Genomic DNA, 19,018 nt, shown 5'->3' on the forward strand with positions numbered 1-19,018 from the left:
ATTTTGTTTGTTTTGGATAAGTCGTTGGATTAATACTTCGTTTACGATGTATCTTTGCTAGACTTTGATTTTATTTCATTTTATTTATCTTATTTTGATTTGGTTTTTTGCATGCATTTCATATAATTTAGTTCGTTTTTGTATTTCGATTCTCGTAATTGTGTTTTGTTTGTCGCATGCATTTCATTTAGGATCGAGTGTAAGTTGCATTTCCGGGTTCTATTGAAGCAAAGCAATTAATGAATTAGTAGATGGGCTAGTTGATTTTAAAATTGAAATTATGGATAACCGGCTAATTATAGATGAACCTTCCGACTGCGTTTTTGCAACTTGTGTGGATAGCCTTTCGAATCCTTTCTGATTAAGCTTGAGCGCACTTTTCTGAGGGGTATAATAGTCTAAGGTGTGGGGGGCGAGTGAGAATTGAATTATGTGTTCACGATTTCCAGTTGTTGGCTAAAAAGTCTATCTATGGTCTTTACGTTTATTGTTGAAAAAAAAAAAAAAAAAAAGAAAAGAGAAAAAAAAAAAAAAAAGTGGTGATGAAAATCACAATATATTGTAGTTGTCATTTCTTATTGAATAAATAGACCTACTTATGCCCAACTCGAGTTTTTGAATTTCAGAATCAAAACTTACTTTTCACCCACATTTCTACTCAAAACCCTTGATGATTGTGTTTATTGTTTAATTATGGATTCTTGAGTCTATCTTTCATTTTGGTGTTGAAACAACTAATTGCGTCGGTAGGAAAGTCGAATACCTTAAAGCCGTGGGCCATTCTGAGATTTTAGGTTATCTAGCTCATTTTATCTTTGGAATTAATTGCAATGCTTTGACCAATCCAGCAACTTTGTGGGTGTGTTGTCTGAAAACCCTCACGAGACACAACTCGTCCTTTGGGGGTACCCAGGGGTTCAACGGCTTGTTGCATACGCTAAATGCAATCGTGTTTCCCTACGTTAGTGGCCTAGTTTAGTTTGTTGTTTTTATTTCATTTTCGTTGTAGTTTCGTTTTGATTTACTCGGGACGAGTAAAGATCTAATGTTCGTTTTGCACGATTTTTGCTTATCAAATCTTCGAGTTTTGGTCTTCGTTCGTCCGAGTTTCGGCTTTATTTGTATATATTTTGCGTTTCTTGTTTTATTTCCCTTTTTAGGTTTTGTTAGCTTTTGTTGCCAAGTCGAAGCCATTTGGAAGCGAAAGCAGTTTTTTCAAGCCGAGAAAGTGGTCATTAAGACCCAGATCGCGATCCAGGGAAGTCGGATCGCGATCTGGATGCAAATTCCAGTAGCAAGCACGTTCAGACCCAGATCGCGATCCAGGAAAGTCGGATCGCGATCTGGTGACAAATTCCAGTAGCATCGTGATTTTGGGGCAGATCGCGATCCGCACTTCCTGGATCGCGATCTGGGATGACGGTTCACGTTTTTTCGAGAAGCCAGATCGCGATCTGACTTTATTGGATCGCGATCTGGCACGATTTTCGAGGGCAGATATTTTAAAAAGCAAAGCTTCTTGAGGAAGCTTTGCAATTTACTATAAATAGAAGCAAACCCTCACTCTTCGTTCTTCTTCGACTTTTTACGGTTTTCGACAGTTCTTCACGGGAATCATCAACGGGGGTTCCGACTTGGGTTTTTCTTAAGCAATTTCTTTACGTTTTGTTCTTCATTTCCTTTGTACATTCTTTTGATACTATGTTTGTTATGAATTAAGAACATTTTCTTCTAGGGAAATGAAGCCTTGTATATATTGATTTTGATCGTCATTTCTGTTATCTATTTGTCGTATTTTGATTTCGTTTATGTTTTCCTGTATTAAATGCTTCTGATTGTGTTGATCAGCTCTCGGATTGATATTAAATAGGAATGAACTCGAGAGAGGATTTCTTGTTTGAAGTGAGGAAAACATAGCCCGGGGTGTGGAAACGGAGACGTGATGCACTTCGGGTAGCCCTTAAGGACTTGACCTAAATGCTCTCTTAATAGCAGGTTCTGAACGGAGACGTCGGACCTGTGGGTAGACTCTAACTACACTGGAGACGGGGGTTAGAGTACATTAGCGTCTGGGTTAACGAATAGGAATGTGATTTTAGATAGCGGATTTGTCGATCGTTGTTGATTATACATAGGTGGATTTGGCCCTAGAAGTCCCTTTTAAATCGAAGTCCCCCCGCGTTGAGTTGTCGTTACTTTATTTACGTACATTATATATTTGCATGTTTACGATCTTGCATGCTAATAAATTAGGGTTTCACAATTCCAAATATTTACGATCGGCTAGATAATATAACGATAATATAATTACACTACCCAACATGTGAATCTACAAGGTCCCTGTGGATCGATATCCGGAACCACTGTTCTGCAAAATGCGATATTGTATACTTGCGGTAAATTATACGTGAGGAAAACGCGTATCAGTCATCGACGTGACCTAGATAACAATGATAACCAGCCTACTCGGGGAATCATCTCTTTTATCTCCGGAGGACCGGCGGGGGGCGATTCACAAAATGCAAGACGCACCCTCGCTCGATCAGCGCGCATGAATCAAGAACGTGCTTCTCCATCCGCACACATATATCAAATACGAAGACCTGATCACAGCATAGTCTTCAACTCCTCCGACCTCGAAGGCCCAGATGAAGACCATATCGATGCATTGGTAGTAACAACAACGGTGGCCAACTTCTTGGTCAAGAAGATATTAGTGGACGGTGGAAGCTCGGCTGACATCATGTACCTCCACGCTTTTAAACAGCTGGGCATAGCCCCTGAAAGGATTCACAGGAGAAGGCATTTTATCCATGGGAGAAGTAGAGTTGCCCGTCTCTTTAGGGGAAGACCCTTGTCGAATCACCAAGCTAATCAAATTCCTTATCGTCGACAAGCCATCTCCCTACAACGTCATCTTAGGGAGGCCAGCCATCTATACATTCAAGTCCGTACCTTCCTCCTACCATCAGAAGTGGAAATTCCCTACTCCCTATGGAATGGGGGAAATACTTGGAGACAGACGTCTCGCCCGAGAGTGCTATGCAAGGGCTCTACGAGAACCCTCTAAGAAGCCTAAACCACCCGGCAGGGGAGACGACACCCAAAAATCCGACAAACGAAAGTGGGTCAATGCGATCATTGAGGACAATAAAGAAATCCTCATCAGTGTACCAGACGATAGCATCAAGCTAGCAGCTGTCGAGGAGCTTAAGCTCATAGAGCTCACCCCTGGAGATGGCTCAAAACTCCTACGCATCGGATCCGATTTAGATTCTGAAACGGAGAAGCAATTAGTCAAATTCTTGCGGCACAATGGAGATGTGTTTGCTTGGAAAACTCAAGATTTGTCAGGCATCCCCCCTCATGTAGCTCTACATCGGCTTAACGTCGACAAAAGGTTGAAGCCGATCAAACAAAGAAAACGAACATTTGGACCCGAACGCAACAAGCACATCAAAGCAGAAGTGGCGAAACTTCTAGAGGCGGGTCATATACGACCACTTCAGTATCCTGAGTGGTTGTCGAACGTAGTACTCGTTCCCAAAGCCGGAGGAAAGTGGAGGTTATGCGTGGATTTCATTGACCTCAACAAAGCTTGTCCTAAGGACCCATTTCCCTTACCTAGAATCGACCAACTCATCGATTCAACTTCGGGATGTGAGCTCCTCAGCTTCCTTGACGCGTATCAAGGATATAACCAAATCTTGCTCGCACCAGAAGATCAAGAGAGGGCTAGTTTCATCACAGACCAAGGCATCTACTGCTATCGAGTCATGCCTTTTGGATTAAAAAATGCGGGAGCCACTTACCAACGTCTAGTGAACGCCATGTTTGCAGATCAGATCGGTAAGAATATGGAGGTGTATATCGACGACATGCTCGTAAGAAGTGTCAAGGTCTCGGACCACCTAACTGATCTGGATCAGTGCTTCGCTACCCTGCGAAAATACAAAATGAAACTCAACCCCTCAAATGCTCATTCGGAGTTCGAGGTGGCAAATTTTTGGGATACATGATTTCACAGAGGGGAATCGAAGCTAATCCCGCAAAAATCGAAGCAATTACCTCCATGCCTCCACCAACATCTATCAAGAAAGTCCAACAGCTTAACGGTTGTTTGGCATCGTTGAATAGATTCATTTCTCGATCAGCGGACAAGGCTCTCCCCTTCTTCAAAATTTTAAGGGGAGGAAAGAAATTTGAATGGGATGAAGCATGTCAAAAGGCATTCGTTGAGCTGAAGTCATACTTAGCATCCCCACCCCTGCTCACAAAACCTCAGCCCGGAGACACCCTCCTACTGTACTTAGCTACCTCAGCTAATGCCGTCAGCGCAGTCCTCATCCGAGATGGAGAAAAGGGCCACCAACCCATATACTACATAAGTCGCGCCCTCCAAGGAGCCGAACAACGCTACACCAACATGGAGAAACTCGCTCTCGCCCTCATCAACGCAGCTCGGAAACTTCGACCTTACTTCCAGTCACATCAAGTGGTGGTTCTCACCAATTATCCTCTGAAGCAAATACTAAGGAGTCCTGAGACATCCGGGCGATTAGCAAAATGGGCGATAGAGCTAAGCGAATACGGTGTCGAATTCAAACCCCGCCCGGCTATCAAAGCGCAAGTATTGGCGGATTTTCTAGTCGAAATGGCCTCAGTAGAAGAAAGCACCTCTCTACCAACTTGGTCCGTCAGCGTCGATGGATCTTCCACTGCCACAGGAGGTGGAGCAGGTATCGTCCTAACGAACCCCGACGGAGACGAATTCGAATATGCTCAACGATTCAAATTTACAGCCTCAAACAACGTAGCTGAATACGAAGCACTAATAGCGGGAATCCGCCTCGCCCTAACAGCCGGAGCGCGCAAGCTCCTAATCCAAAGCGACTCTCAGCTCATCGTCAACCAAATACTCGGAGCTTACGAAGCTAAAGAAGACACCATGGCCAAATACTTAGCTCTCGCGCACACTCTCTTATCTAAATTCGAGAGCTACGAGATAAGACAAGTACCTCGCTCCAATAACGTCCACGCTGATAAGTTAGCTAGACTAGGAAGCTCCATGGCTAGCATGGGAAGTCGGCAGGTGACGCTCCTCACCTCACCTCAGCCAGAGATAACTTCACCCACTGAAGTACAGTACACCGAGGAGGATGAACCGTGCTGGTTCACTCCAATCCTGAAGTATCTCAAAAAAGGAGAACTTCCAACGGATCCCACCGAAGCACGAAAATTAAAAACGCAAGCCGCTCGATTCGTCATAGTGGGAGAAGAGTTGTACAAACGAGGGTTCTCATTCCCCTATCTCAAGTGCCTCGACCCAACCACAGCGGATTATGTACTTAGAGAAGTACACGAAGGCATCTGCGGCAATCACTTGAGCGGGAGAACCTTAGCTCTCAAACTACTGAGGCAGGGCTACTATTGGCCAACGATGCATGATGATGCGAAAAGATTAGTCCGGAGGTGTAAGCCCTGCCAAGAGCATGCCAATATCACTCACGTGCCAGCGGCGTTAATGCAACCAATTGACAGCCCCATCCCTTTCGCCCAATGGGGGATGGATTTAGTTGGACCATTCCCGCCCGCCACAGGAGGACGCAAATACCTCATTGTAGCAGTGGACTACTTCACCAAATGGGTGGAGGCTGAACCCTTAGCACGCATCCGAGAAGAAGAAGTCATCCAATTTCTTTGGAAAAATATCGTGTGCCGCTTCGGAATCCCACGTTCCATCATCTCGGATAATGGGACCCAATTTTGCGGTGACAAAGTAAAGAATTGGTGTCTCGGCTTAAACATCAAGCAGTTCTTTACATCCGTAGCCAATCCACAGGCTAACGGCCAGACGGAGGTATTTTTAGCATCGTCAGAATCCAAAGTTCTTGTTCCTAAGGTATTATTGCCTGACATCAGATAATCTCATTCTGCCAATTTAGTACAAGTATATTCATTGTTTATTTTTTTGTTATATTCTACGGCGCAGCAAGTTTTTTAAAACCTATAATGTTTACGTGCAGAACGAAACAATATATTACTTGAACATACGAGATGCTCAAAAGGCTCAGTGAATATCATGATGACTAACATGGAGCTTACGATTGAGAATAAATACACCACATTAGGTATGGTTTTTTTGGAATGCTGGTATATTATTGATGAAAAAAAAGACAAATAATAACGCCCCTTCAAAATGTAAGATCGAACACAAATGTTATTTCTCCGAAGAAGTTGATATATCTTCTTATATTTGCTTGAATTTTTCAGGTCGTTGGTGGGTAGACTAAGGTGTATGATAATATCTTCTCCCTTGCTACCATAAGAGGTGCATCTCGTGAAACTCCATTATTTATATTTTGATACAATGTATTTATTTAATAATTATTTTATCGCACTAAATTTGAAATTGCATTGTCTTGATAGGCTAAAGGTTTCCATGGACGAAGAATAACGAGGATATACATTTTCAAATTGATGCATTCTTAGGTGATCGTGTTTTTGCAAAATGAACATTGCATTGCATTGATATTGTCGGTTATTTGAAAATTCGTTGAATGATATTCATATTGTAATTTCTTGTGTGTACGACTATGACTGAAATTATGATCAATCAATGTTTATATATTTGTTAATTTTCTTTTTAAAATATGTGGTACTCTACCATCTAATTCTTGCTATTACAGTGAATATGTCATAACTTATTAAATAAGGTTTCAATAATTAATATGATAGTAGAAATGTCACAAGAAAATAATTGGACATGTGGAGCGTCACAAAAATAAACCTATTGTAACAGTATCATTTGTATTGAAAATAAATTTTGTGACGGATAAGAGTGTCATGTATTCAAGTAACAAAATGTAGTGAGGGATTATCACGTGACGCTATTGAGCGTCACAAGAAACGTACTATTAAGATAAATTGGGAGCGTCATACCTAACTGTTTTTTTTACGACGCAGGGGATCCGTCACAATAACTTATTGACTTATTGCCACGAACACCTATGTGGCACTTTTGTGCGGCGTCCCAATAAGTCAAGCGTCACAATATGCCATTTTTGTCACGATTTGCGGCGTCACAAAAAATGATATTTCTAGTAGTGTGTGGAGCGATTCCAAAATTATTTGCTCAGAAAAAAAACAAGGAAACTGTGGAACTCGCTGCAGAATCCTCTCAAGGCATACTCTGTAAACCTAACACCATTGCCAATTTCAGGTATCTCTGCCCTTCCGTACGAAAATTTGCATGAGCTTCAATTTCTCGTTTGGTGCTTCCTCATATTCTATTCGAATTTCTCATTTGGTAGTAATACAAGTAGATTGATCTACTTGTATTTCTACTACTCCATTTTTAATAAATGATGATGATTAATTTAATCATACGATTTTCAGTGGCTCTCTATATCATTTCATAAAAGTTCCAAGAGCATTCTAAAAAGTAATTAACTATAAGAGATGTTCTAATAAGTTTCTATAAGTCTTCGATCCTAAGACGATATCTTTTAGCTCAACAGGCAACATATCCTCTATTTTAATACTAGAAATATCAAAAACCAATTCTAATATTAGTATTAAAATTTTAATGCGATAATGAAAATAAAATGTTATTATAACTCAGTAAAATAGCACTACATTAATTTTTCATTAGAATATCAAATTCTCGATGTAATTCTCTAATTGTATGTTACATCTTTTATACAAATTTACCACTTCGAATTTCCTCTCAAATGGACAGAGTATATCTAACACACTAAATAAATTTGTATTTTACTGTTATTATTTAATTAAGACAATAATATTTTGGCTGATTTATTTCTCATTCAACTGATTTATTGCCCGTTCCAGCCGTTTTGATCAATAAATTGTCGCTATGGGACGCTTGATAAGTGTCCGTATTGCATGGTTTTTACTTATCGAATCTTCGAGTTTTGGTCTACGTTCGTTCGAGCTTTCGACTTTACTTGTATATATTATGTCTTTCTTGTTTTATTTCAGTTTTAGGCAAAGAGATGCTATTTTTGCCGATTCAAAATGATTTTGGAAGTGAAGTTGAGTATTAAACCAAACAAGTGCAAAAGTGCATTTTAACGAACTGTGACAGTGTTTGGTATTTCACGCATAACTCTCGTTTACGACCTTTGATAGCCCTGATTCAAGTGGGGTTACACAACCAACTTTCAAGGCTGCAACTTTAGTGAAATGCATATTTCTCAAAAGGGGTCAAAATAGTATTTGAAGTTGATGCAGAAGTCAAATCGCGATACAACACACCCGAATTGCAATTTGGGGTTAAATTACATGAGATTCCTTTTTCGATCAAGACCCAGATCGCTATCCACGACGCACGGATAGCAATCTGGGGCCAATTTGCAGTGAGGAACAAAATATCACGGACCGTACCAGCGATAAACTATGTACGGATGGTGAAATTACAAAGACGAACAAAATTGTCATGAACACCAATTGTGATCCAAGAAGTCCATCGCGATCTAGGGCTAAATTGCAGAAGGTAACCTAAAGTGTTAAGGAATCAGATTGGAGTCCGAAATGCCTTATCACAATATGCTAAGGTGGTGCACAGTTCCGAGGTAGCCAGATCGCGATCCAAACAACTTGATCGCGATCTGGAAGCATAAATCGAGGTCATATATTTTTCTTTGTTTTCTTACTAAATAGAAAGTCCCTCTTTATTTGTAAGATCTTCTTAACAATTCTTCGATTCTTCTCGGTTCTTCATTGGTTTTCTTTTCGGTTTAATCCAGTTTTTTCTTTATGTTTAGTTTATGATTTCTCATGTTCTTCATTTTGATTCTATATTTGTAATGAATTGAGCATTTTGTTTTAGGGAAATGAAACCTTGTATATGTTGATTTTAATTTCTAAATTTGTGACCTATTTGTCGTTATTTAATTTTGTTTATGTTTTTCTAGATTAAATGCTTTCGATTGTTTGTCCAACAGTTCTATTGACTGTAAGTGGGAATGAACTCGAGAGAGGATATCTCGTTTGACTTTAGGAAAACATAGCTTGGGTTGTGGAAATGGAAACATGATGGCACCTTAGGTAGCCCTTAAGGACTTGATTTTTTTTTCCACCACCGCGCTGACCGATTTTTTTATTTATTTTGTTTTCCAAAACATTTTTTGATCTTGGTAAAAACAGTAATATTATTATGGTTGACAATAATATTAACTAGATTACTGTTTAACACAGTAATATCGACACAATGTGATATATATAGTAATATTGTTATATTACTATCTAACACAATTACATTAACAACAAAATCTATGTTACATAATAAATTATTAATGTTGACCGATCAACAAAGGCAAATAAAATAAAAAGTTAAGAAAATATAATATTAATGTGGTTGACAGTACCATTACTGTCAACCACAGTAATATTAGCAATGTTGAAAGATATGAATATCAACCACAATAATATTAATATCATTATGTTGATCGATCAACAAAGACAAACAAAATAAAAAGATAAAAAATATAACATTGACGTGGTTGACAATACTATTACTATCAACATCAACCACAATAATATTAATGAGGTTGAAAGATACGAATGTCAACCACAGTAAAATATTACAATACTAGACAATAATTTTATTACGTTGACCGGTCAACAAAATAAATAAAATAAAAATTAAAAAATATTTAATAATGATGATGTGGTTGACATTAATAATAATGTGTTTATATTATTTTTATGTCAACCACAATAATATTACACTCAGTGGTCAGCGACGGGCGAAAAAAAAAAAAAAAAAAAAAAACAAATTTGTCAATGCCGTCGGAGACCGGCGTTGACCATCACTCAACGGCGGCTGAAAAAAAGAATTTAAAAAAAAAAGGGTAAAATACAATTTCCACCCATGTACTATGGCATGTGTCACATTCACCTCCTTTACCTGCATAAATACAAAAGGCCCCTACCATTAGCACTTTTTGAGAAATTCGTCTTTCAGGCGCGTTGACTGCCTGGTGGAAGTAGTCGTTTGCTTTTTTTTTTAGACGAAAATACCCCGGCCAAACCCTTTATATGCCATGCTTTGTTTTGGGGCACTTCCCGTCTCATTTTTGTTTTTCACATTTTCGATTAATTTTGCTCCAGAAAATTTTCTATTTTCTTCCTAATTTCTGATTGATTAATTTTCTTCAATTTTGGTAAATTTGAGTTCTTCAATTTTCCTTAAATGTCTTCCAATAGTTCAAGTTCTTAACAATCATGTTGTTCATGTGTTAGGTCCAGAAATTATGTGTCAAATTTTGCTGGTACAATATGTCTATGCAATAGAAACGCTGTGGTTCGGACCTCTAATTGGTCGGTAAATAATCCGCCAAGAAAATTTATAGATTGCACAAATTGGAATGTAAGTTTGTAGCTTTTTTTGCAAGAAAATTTATAACTAAAAACTATATATTTTACATTATATGAGAGCATAAACCATATATATGTGAAAAAGAGGATGGAAATTGAGAAAGGATTCATGAGATTTTCGGAGCGAAAAAATGAGGAGTTACAGACTCTGGAGGCAGTTAACGAGGCATTGAAATTGAACGGTGAAAAGTTTCATGAAGTTGCTCTAAATTCAACAATTAGTCGTTAACTTCCGAACCAAGACTTCAATAACTAGAAACTAAAATTGAAAGGAGAAAATAATTATAGGGCGAATAATTTGTTTGGGGAAAAAAAATAGATGGAATTTCGAAGCCATCTCTCTGTTTTCTCCCTCCGGGTGCATCTCTCTTTTCTTTTCTCTCTCTTGCCCACAAAAAGTCGATCGTAATCGCAAACCCTAATCTCTACTCTCTGAAAGATAAAACTAAGTGTCGGCGAGAGATATTTATAAGAAACAACAAATTCCCTTTCGAGATTCTTCATCTCAATTTTTTTCATCAAATAGTTTGCGGTCTTTGTAAGCTCTTTAAGAGTTCCCACAAGATGATGGTTGTGTGAGTGATAATTTTATTTTTCTTTCTCTTTTGAATTTTTCAAATTGTATTATTTTCACATTTTAATTTATTTATTTAAAATTAAAATATTATAAAAATATCAAGGTTATGTTAGTTTAACGTTTTTTTTTCCACTAATTTTTATTTTAATTAATTAAATTGTGGGTAATTCAATTATGGTATGGTATTAAGGTGATTTTATGGTAATTAATTTGTAAAGTTAATGGCAATAAAAGACCATGATGGGTGGGATTTGTCTTCTGCCGTTACAAAGAGTCGTGGCACTCTTCTCTCGTCTATAAAAGAATCCACAACTCTTCTCCTCAACCATCAGATACAATAATTCCATCACTTATAGAATACTTCGTGAGTTGTGATATTAGAGAGATAGAGAGAAGAATGTGTGCTACGAATAAGATTCTCACAAGGAGATTCGAAGAAGGCCTAGCTAGGCTCGGCTTGTAGATTGCTCATTGTCTCTATCTAAATCCATGGCGAACGGTATGTCGATAATCCTAATTATGTGTTTATATTCTTAAGATGAATTTAATTTCAAGATTTTGTGATTAAGGTTTTCTGCATAAAATAAATAAAAGTCTTTCAATGGGTATCAGAGCAGAGTTTTGAAATCGATTCATCTTATAACTCAAATATGTTATATGTTAGGGGAAATGAGTGATAACCCCCTTGTTTAGAAAATATATATGAGGAGGTCCAATAAATTTTTTCTCTTAGTCAAAAACCCAAATCCTGATCTTAATTAGTGAGACCCCCTAGACAATTTAAAATACCTATTTTGCCCTTTTAATTTAAATTCAATATATACCCTAACCCTAAAATTCTCTCTCTCATCAAACCCACAATCGCTGTTACATCACTCTCTTCATCTCTCCTTCTCTATCTCTCTCGTTCACTCTTTTCTTTCTTCGAAATTAATCTCCACCAAATCTGAAAATAACATGGGAGGCGGCGCGATAAGAGCAGCGGCGAAGGTTGCGGGAATCATGGTGGAGAACGGCGGTCTGCGTAGCTTCACATCGTCGGAGCACCACCCGTTCTTCTCCGCCACCCGATCGAAAATTTCTTCCTGCGTCGGCGGAAGACGTGAAGCGGCGGTGGCGGCAGCCCAGAAGAAGCCGAAGGTCGGCAAGAAGATAACGCCTGCAAAGAGAATCGTCGAACGGAGATCGACGACGATTACGAGGAGAACGGGATCCATATTCCGCCGCACGGGATCCCGTTCCAGGTAGACAACTACCCCTGGTGATAATCTAGCCGTAAGTCTTTTTTCTTCATATTTAATTAATTTATTATTTTCTCTGAATTTTCCTGTTCCAATTGTTCAATATATATATTAATAAAATGAATGCAGAGGAAAACTGGAGAGAGAAAGGTGATTTTGAGAGGGTATGCTCATAAACTCACCCTCTCTGTTCAATGTGTATATTAATAAAATGAATGCAATAAAGGAAAAATGGAGAGAGAAAGATGATTTTGAGAAAAATGATTTTAATTTTATTAATAATTTCAGTTGTATTGTTTTTGATTATTTTCTTTTCCTGTAATCAATTTCTTGGTGAATTGTTTGGAAAATGGATATTGGGGCAAAAAAAGGTACATGACTACATGTAATTATTAGGCTAAGTAGCAGTTTATTGGCTTCTCTTGCTATTTATGTTGTAAGATTGAGTTCATAAAGTTTCATGTTGCTATGATCTGACTGTGTTCATTGTGCTTTTGTTGAGTTGTAATGCAAGGTGATGAAATTGTATATGAAGCTACAGTGAAGGAAGCTAGTAGGTTTGTTTTGATTTACGGCATTCGTTTCAGGATTTTATCAACCGAAGTATCATGAAGAGAAATAGAAATTCTAATAATGCTCTCTTTCTAGTAATGCAGTCCACTGTTCAATAAAAAAGTTGTGCTTCGGCGACTGGTTAGCAATCAGGCGCAACGTAGGGGAAGAAGGGCAATAGAGGTATGCTAAGTTGACACATTAGTAAGTTACATTTTGAAAATGGTGATATATTGTCCGACTTTGATGTCTTCTTGGTGAAATTACATTCAGGTATTGAAAAGACTGGCTCACCGTAGAGTAATGTACCATTTTTACTCGGTTCAAGTTCATAGCTATATATGTTCATCCACAAATGATGACAGTGGTTCATTTACTCTAGTACATGGTGTAAGTTTCTCTTTCTCAAAAAGTCAATCTAGATGGGTGCTCCCGTTTTCATTTATTCTGTTAGTTAATGTGCTAATGATTTCATATTTCCAAGGTGATTGAGGGTCTGAATTATTTTTATGTTCAGTATCATGGCAATTCTTCTTTGAGACATTGGCTTCAACAAGCAGATTGGCTACCAACTCTAGAAGCTACTCTCGTGTTGGATGAGGAGTCTGTCAGGCGAGTCGGTGATGATACAGTGGGAGGACCGGCAGTTTCTCGACAATTACGTCTTATTCGAAACTTGGCTGTACTTGTTTCAGTGTAGGAGAGATTTGCGTTATCAAGTCATATACAGTCACACGTGGTCATCATATTTAGTCACGTGTAGTCATATACATGTAGTCATATATAGTCACGTGTAGTCATATACATGTAGTCATATATAGTCATGTGTAGTTATATACATGTAGTCATATATAGTCATGTGTAGTCATATACATGTAGTCATATATAGTCATGTGTAGTCATGTATAGTCACGTGTAGTCATATACATGTAGTCATATATAGTCACGTGTAGTCATATATAGTCATGTGTAGTCATATACATGTAGTCATGTGTAGTCATATACATGTAGTCATATATAGTCACGTGTAGTAACTCGTAGTAATATATTGTTATATATAAGCTATATAAGTTATTTGTTTTTTCTGATGTATAGTGATGTTGATGATTGTGTTTATATAAGTTATTTGTTTTTCTGATGTATAGTGATGTTGATGATTGTGTTTTTCCAATTTTTTGTTGGGTATTAATTGATTTATAATATGAAGATTAAATTGTGAATTTTTTTTTTTTGGTGTAGATGAATTTTTTTTTATATAATCATATGTAATATATATACAATAGTCATGTGTAGTCAATTTTGAGACAGTAAATTTATCAAAATATTGAAACAAAATTAAAAATTAAAAATTAAAAAAATTAAAAAAATTAAAACATTAAAAAATTAAAAAAATTAAAAATTTTAAAAAATTAAAAAAATTAAAAATTACAAAAAATTAAAAAATTTTAAAAAATTAAAAAAATTTAAAAATAAAAAATTTAAAAATAAAAAATACAACAGAGGTATATATAAAAAATAATAATAAAATAAACATTTATAATTTTTTATTAAAAAAATCTGGTAATATGATAAATGCAGGTCTAAATGTTAATTGCAGTTGATCATAATGCTGAATGCAGTTAGTAAAAATACTGAATGCAGTTGGGCACAAATTAGATATAACGGCACAATAGTACTTTTGCCTCTCCAGGGGGTTATCTCAAAGGAAGAATTTTAGGGGTGGACCTATCCCTATATATTTTTCATATTAAGGGTGTATATCAAATGGACCCTATATGTTAATTATACAGTTTTTGATTTCATAAAATTGATTCGTGATAAGAAATTCTATTTTGAATCTGTGATCGTGGTTCTGTATTGGTATGGGTTAAATTTTCCGCAAATCATACCTTTTGCACCGTTTGGTGAATCTTTCGTGGGTATTGAAAAACTATAATAACGATATAAAGGTTTTTGTGTACTGTTTAGACTAATGGTGATTGAAGTTATATACATATATATATAAATATACATATTTATATGCATAATTACAAGTCTGTTTTATATACATATATATATGTGGTACAGTGTGTGTGATATATGTATACACGCAGAGCCGGTCCTAAGGGAAGCCAGAGATGCCACCGCTTAGGGCCCCATTTTAATCTGGACCCCCGAAATTTAATTAAGAAAATCCTACTATATATATATAAATACATTTTTCTAATAGAAAATAATATTGCAACAAAAAATTATAAGATAGAGGCCTCGATATTTTATCTCGCCTAAGGCCCCGGAAACCCTAGAGCCGGCTCTGTATACACGTGAGTCGTGACATTCTCAAAAAAAAAAAAAAAAAGTGTAATTCCTAAACTGATCCTTTAAATGTGATAGTGGGATTTGACAATTTTTGATTTATTATTATTACCAAGATATACATACATATGCATCACTACAACAAAATATGAGTATGGCTGAGAGCATATATTTTGTGCGTTAATTATGTGCAATTAAATATTTATTCTGTATGAATAAATTTTGTTGTTATCGAAGTACATGCATTGTATGTATTCTGTAAGTATTTTATAACTCAAATAAAATAACGAGAATATTATTAGTTTTATATTTATGAAATTTACTAATCTTGTGGTTGTTAAAGTGACCTAAATTAGTAAAATCTAATAAATATAAGATCTATATGATATTAAAGATTATAATATTCTCAAATTGCAGTCATAATTAAGAAATTGAGACTAGCTCAAATGATAGTCGATTTTAATTAATTATGAACTGGGTAGGGTGTCATAATTTTAACTTAGTACCTAAAATTGTTTACCTAAAGGTAACATGACTAATTGACGAGTGAGATAAATTATATTAGACCCTACTTAGGTGTTATAAAAGATCATTTACACCAACATAGAGTGAACAATATTATGTTGTATTTCACCCAAAGGCGAACTTGTAGTGATATCGATAGTTCATCTTATTTGACTCAAGGTCTTATGTGAGCATCCTTTTATCTTTACCTTATTATATTTGCTATATTTATTTCATTCCTACTTCATTGTACTCGCATGCTTCTGGTATTAAGACACTTAATGGGTCAAATTTCTCCGAATGGTATGAACAAATTCAACCTTGGGTGTTATGAATTTGGACCTAGCATTGCTTACTGAAAAACCTGGGAAAATAACGGATGCTAACAGTGAGGAAGAAGTTAGCCTAATTGAAGCCTGGACCAAGTCTAATAGGCTTAGTCTTATGCTTATTAGAATGACCGTTGCTAATAACATTAAGACTTCTCTTCCCGAGGTTGACAATGCTATGGAACTGTTACCGGCTAATAAAGAACGCTTTAAATCAGCGGACAAGTCGTTAGCAGGAACACTCATGGCTGAATTGACTACCATGAAATATGGTGGTGATAAGGGAATTCAGGAACACATTTTGAATATGACTGATAAGGCTGCCAAACTTGGAGCTCTTGGCATGAAAGTGGAAGAGTCCTTCCTTGTGCAATTTATCCTTAACTCACTTCCATCAAAGTTCGGCCCATTCAAAATCGACTATAATACTCAAAAAGATAAGTGGAATTTGAATGAGCTGACTAGTATGTGTATTGTTGGGGCTAAATATCTAACACGCAAGTGCACGTATCGCAAATAAGTAGTAAAAGTGGACTCGTGAGAGTCGGATGTCGAACCCACAGAGAATACTCAAATTATCTAATCCTAAGTACCAAATTCTAACAATTATGATTTTTATCCAGCCTACGCAAAGTTGTCAAATTTAATCAACTAAATAATTAAACTAATTATGAAAGCAATTAAACACGAGAAAATATCAATAAAAACGGACCTAGGATTTTATCTTACCCTATGCAAGAATTGCTCACCCAAAACCCCTCAATTATGAAATATATGATTCATGATTATTAACCCGAGACACTAATTTACTCATAACCCGGTGTCGCGTGTATTATGAGTCTATTATTCATAAACGGTTCACTATATGTCTATGCAAACAAATTATGTAAAGCATTAACTAACAAGTCTCGTAAATGGCTACCTAAGGTGATATATGTATGTCTACGACACCACATGCAATTGACACACTCATCCGGTGAAAACTACTTGAAGGTTCTTATACTTACCGTCTAATTATCAAAATAGCTCTGTCGAGTCAATCCCAATAATCACAGATAAACCACATAAATTGATCAAGTTCATGCACTAACAATCATAACAAGTATAAGAAATAATCATAAAATCATAATTGCATAATCTCAAGAAAACGGGTTCACCATCCCCACATAGGGTTCCAACAAAATCCTAGATTAAAAACTTGGCTACTCGTAATTCTTATGATAAACAAAATATAATAAATAAAATAAATAAGAAAAACTATGCTTGAGTCTTCGTTGATCTTCGTTCTTCTTGTTTTGTGGTGTCAAATTTCGTGCTTATGGTGTAGAGACTTGTTGCTTTTATAGGCTTTTCTTGATAAGGAAGTAGTGGAAACCTAATAGGAATCAATTTCCGCCACTTTCTTCATCAGGATTTGTTCGTCGATTTGTGCCATGATGGATTCCGAATTTTGGAATGTTGTGTAAATAAGAATTTTAGCCCTTGAAATTAGCTTTCCAATGCTGTCAAAATCACCTAATTCGGAGTTTCTATGAGAGAGATATGCTCGAAATGGTGGACATTGTCAAAGTTGTGGCGAGATTCCTTTTTCCAATTTGATTTGTTTCTTTATTTGCAATTTTTTCCTTTCTTTTTGATCTTTTTTCCTTCATGGACACCTAATCCTCGTTTTTCACCTATAAAACACAAAATCAGTCAATTAAAGCACAAATATAATTAAATCTAAACAAAAGATCCACGGAAAGTAAACGTATTGAGTGTAATATCTACACTCAACATGTATTCAAGAGGAAGTAAGATTAAAGCAAGAAAGAAATCACTTTGCACTGGCTGTAATTCATGGAAGTATGAAGAAGAAAGGGAAATTTGTGAAGAGTGGAAAGAAATTCGCACCAAACAAAAGATATGAACCTGGTGAAAGTAGTCAGGGTCATGGAAAGGCTTTTGTTGTCACCTGTTACTTTTGTAACAAAAAGGGACACGTAAAGAAAGACTGTGAGAAACGTAAGGCTTGGTTCGAAAAGAAAGGTATTTATCTTTCTTTTGTATGTTATGAATTAAATCTTATTGAAGTTCCTTCTTACACTTGGTGGCTTGATTATGGTGCTACAACTCATATCACAAATTCATTACAGGGATTCTTTACAACTCGAAAACCAGAGGAAAGTGAAAAGTACATCTATATGGGAAACCGTCTCAAATCTAAAGTGGCGTTTGTTGGCACTTATCGCCTCATATTAGAGACGGGTCACTAGATGGATCTTGAAAACACTTTTTATGTACCTTCGTTTTCTAGGAATTTGGTTTCTTTGTCAAAACTGGATGTTTGTGGTTATTCAACTTTAATTGGTTGTGGAAAACTCAATTTTATGTTTAATTCAATAATAATTGGTTCCGGTATTTTATGTGATAATTTATATAAAATATCTTTGAATCATGAGTTTGAACAATCATTATTAACCACTCATTCGGAAGTTGGCGTAAAGCGAAGCCTAATTAACGAAAATTCTTCTATCTTGTGGCATAAACGTTTGGGGCATATCTCCAAGGAAAGAATCGAAAGATTGGTAAAAACTGGAATTTTGGAAAATCGAGACTTTACTGATTTTCAAATGTGTGTGGATTGCATTAAGGGTAAGCAAACCAAACACATTAAAAGAGGTGCCACAAGAAGTAAAGAGCTTCTTGAGTTAATCCATACAAATATCTGCTCACTACCTATTCCATGTTTTAGTGGAGATTATTTTATCACCTTCATTGATGATCTATCTCGTTATGGTTATCTCTATCTAATTCATGAAAAATCTCAAGTCGTTGACATGCTTGAGGTGTTTGTTACGGAAGTAGAAAGACAATTAGAGAGAAAAATTAAAGTTATACGATCAGATCGGGGTGGCAAATACTATGGTAGATATGATGAGTCGGGACAAAATCCTGGCCCATTTGCTAAATTCTTAGAAAAGCGTGGTATTTGTGCTCAATACACAATGCCTGGAACACCACAGCAGAATGGAGTTGTTGAACGTCGTAATCGTACTCTTATGGATATGGTTAGGAGTATGTTAAGTAATTCAACTGTACCCATTTCACTTTGGAATGAAGTCTTGAAAACTGCAATG

General features: G+C 36.4%; 3 protein-coding genes across 3 annotated transcripts; all 3 read left to right on the top strand.

Moving 5' to 3' along the window:
• Positions 1 to 4,015: 4,015 nt before the first annotated feature.
• On the top strand, positions 4,016 to 6,288 carry LOC148767692 (uncharacterized). Its single transcript, XM_088824752.1, has 2 exons — positions 4,016 to 5,647; positions 6,274 to 6,288. Exons 1-2 carry the CDS (start codon positions 4,016 to 4,018, stop codon positions 6,286 to 6,288), a joined length of 1,647 nt encoding a protein of 548 aa, XP_088680878.1.
• Positions 6,289 to 12,238: 5,950 nt separating this feature from the next.
• Positions 12,239 to 13,886, top strand: LOC105973213 (putative plastid-lipid-associated protein 14, chloroplastic). The gene is made up of 5 exons (XM_088824792.1): positions 12,239 to 12,253; positions 12,733 to 12,776; positions 12,876 to 12,954; positions 13,045 to 13,161; positions 13,289 to 13,886. Exons 4-5 carry the CDS (start codon positions 13,075 to 13,077, stop codon positions 13,469 to 13,471), a joined length of 270 nt encoding a protein of 89 aa, XP_088680918.1. The 5' UTR covers positions 12,239 to 12,253; positions 12,733 to 12,776; positions 12,876 to 12,954; positions 13,045 to 13,074; the 3' UTR covers positions 13,472 to 13,886.
• Positions 13,887 to 16,143: 2,257 nt separating this feature from the next.
• LOC148767693 (uncharacterized) lies at positions 16,144 to 18,154 on the top strand. Its single transcript, XM_088824753.1, has 3 exons — positions 16,144 to 16,363; positions 17,688 to 17,927; positions 17,973 to 18,154. Exons 1-3 carry the CDS (start codon positions 16,144 to 16,146, stop codon positions 18,152 to 18,154), a joined length of 642 nt encoding a protein of 213 aa, XP_088680879.1.
• The last annotated feature ends 864 nt before the right edge of the window (positions 18,155 to 19,018 follow it).

Source organism: Erythranthe guttata, chromosome 10 (genome assembly GCF_056151865.1).
Source record: "Erythranthe guttata isolate IM_541 chromosome 10, IM_541, whole genome shotgun sequence".
Classification (NCBI taxonomy): Eukaryota; Viridiplantae; Streptophyta; class Magnoliopsida; order Lamiales; family Phrymaceae; genus Erythranthe; species Erythranthe guttata.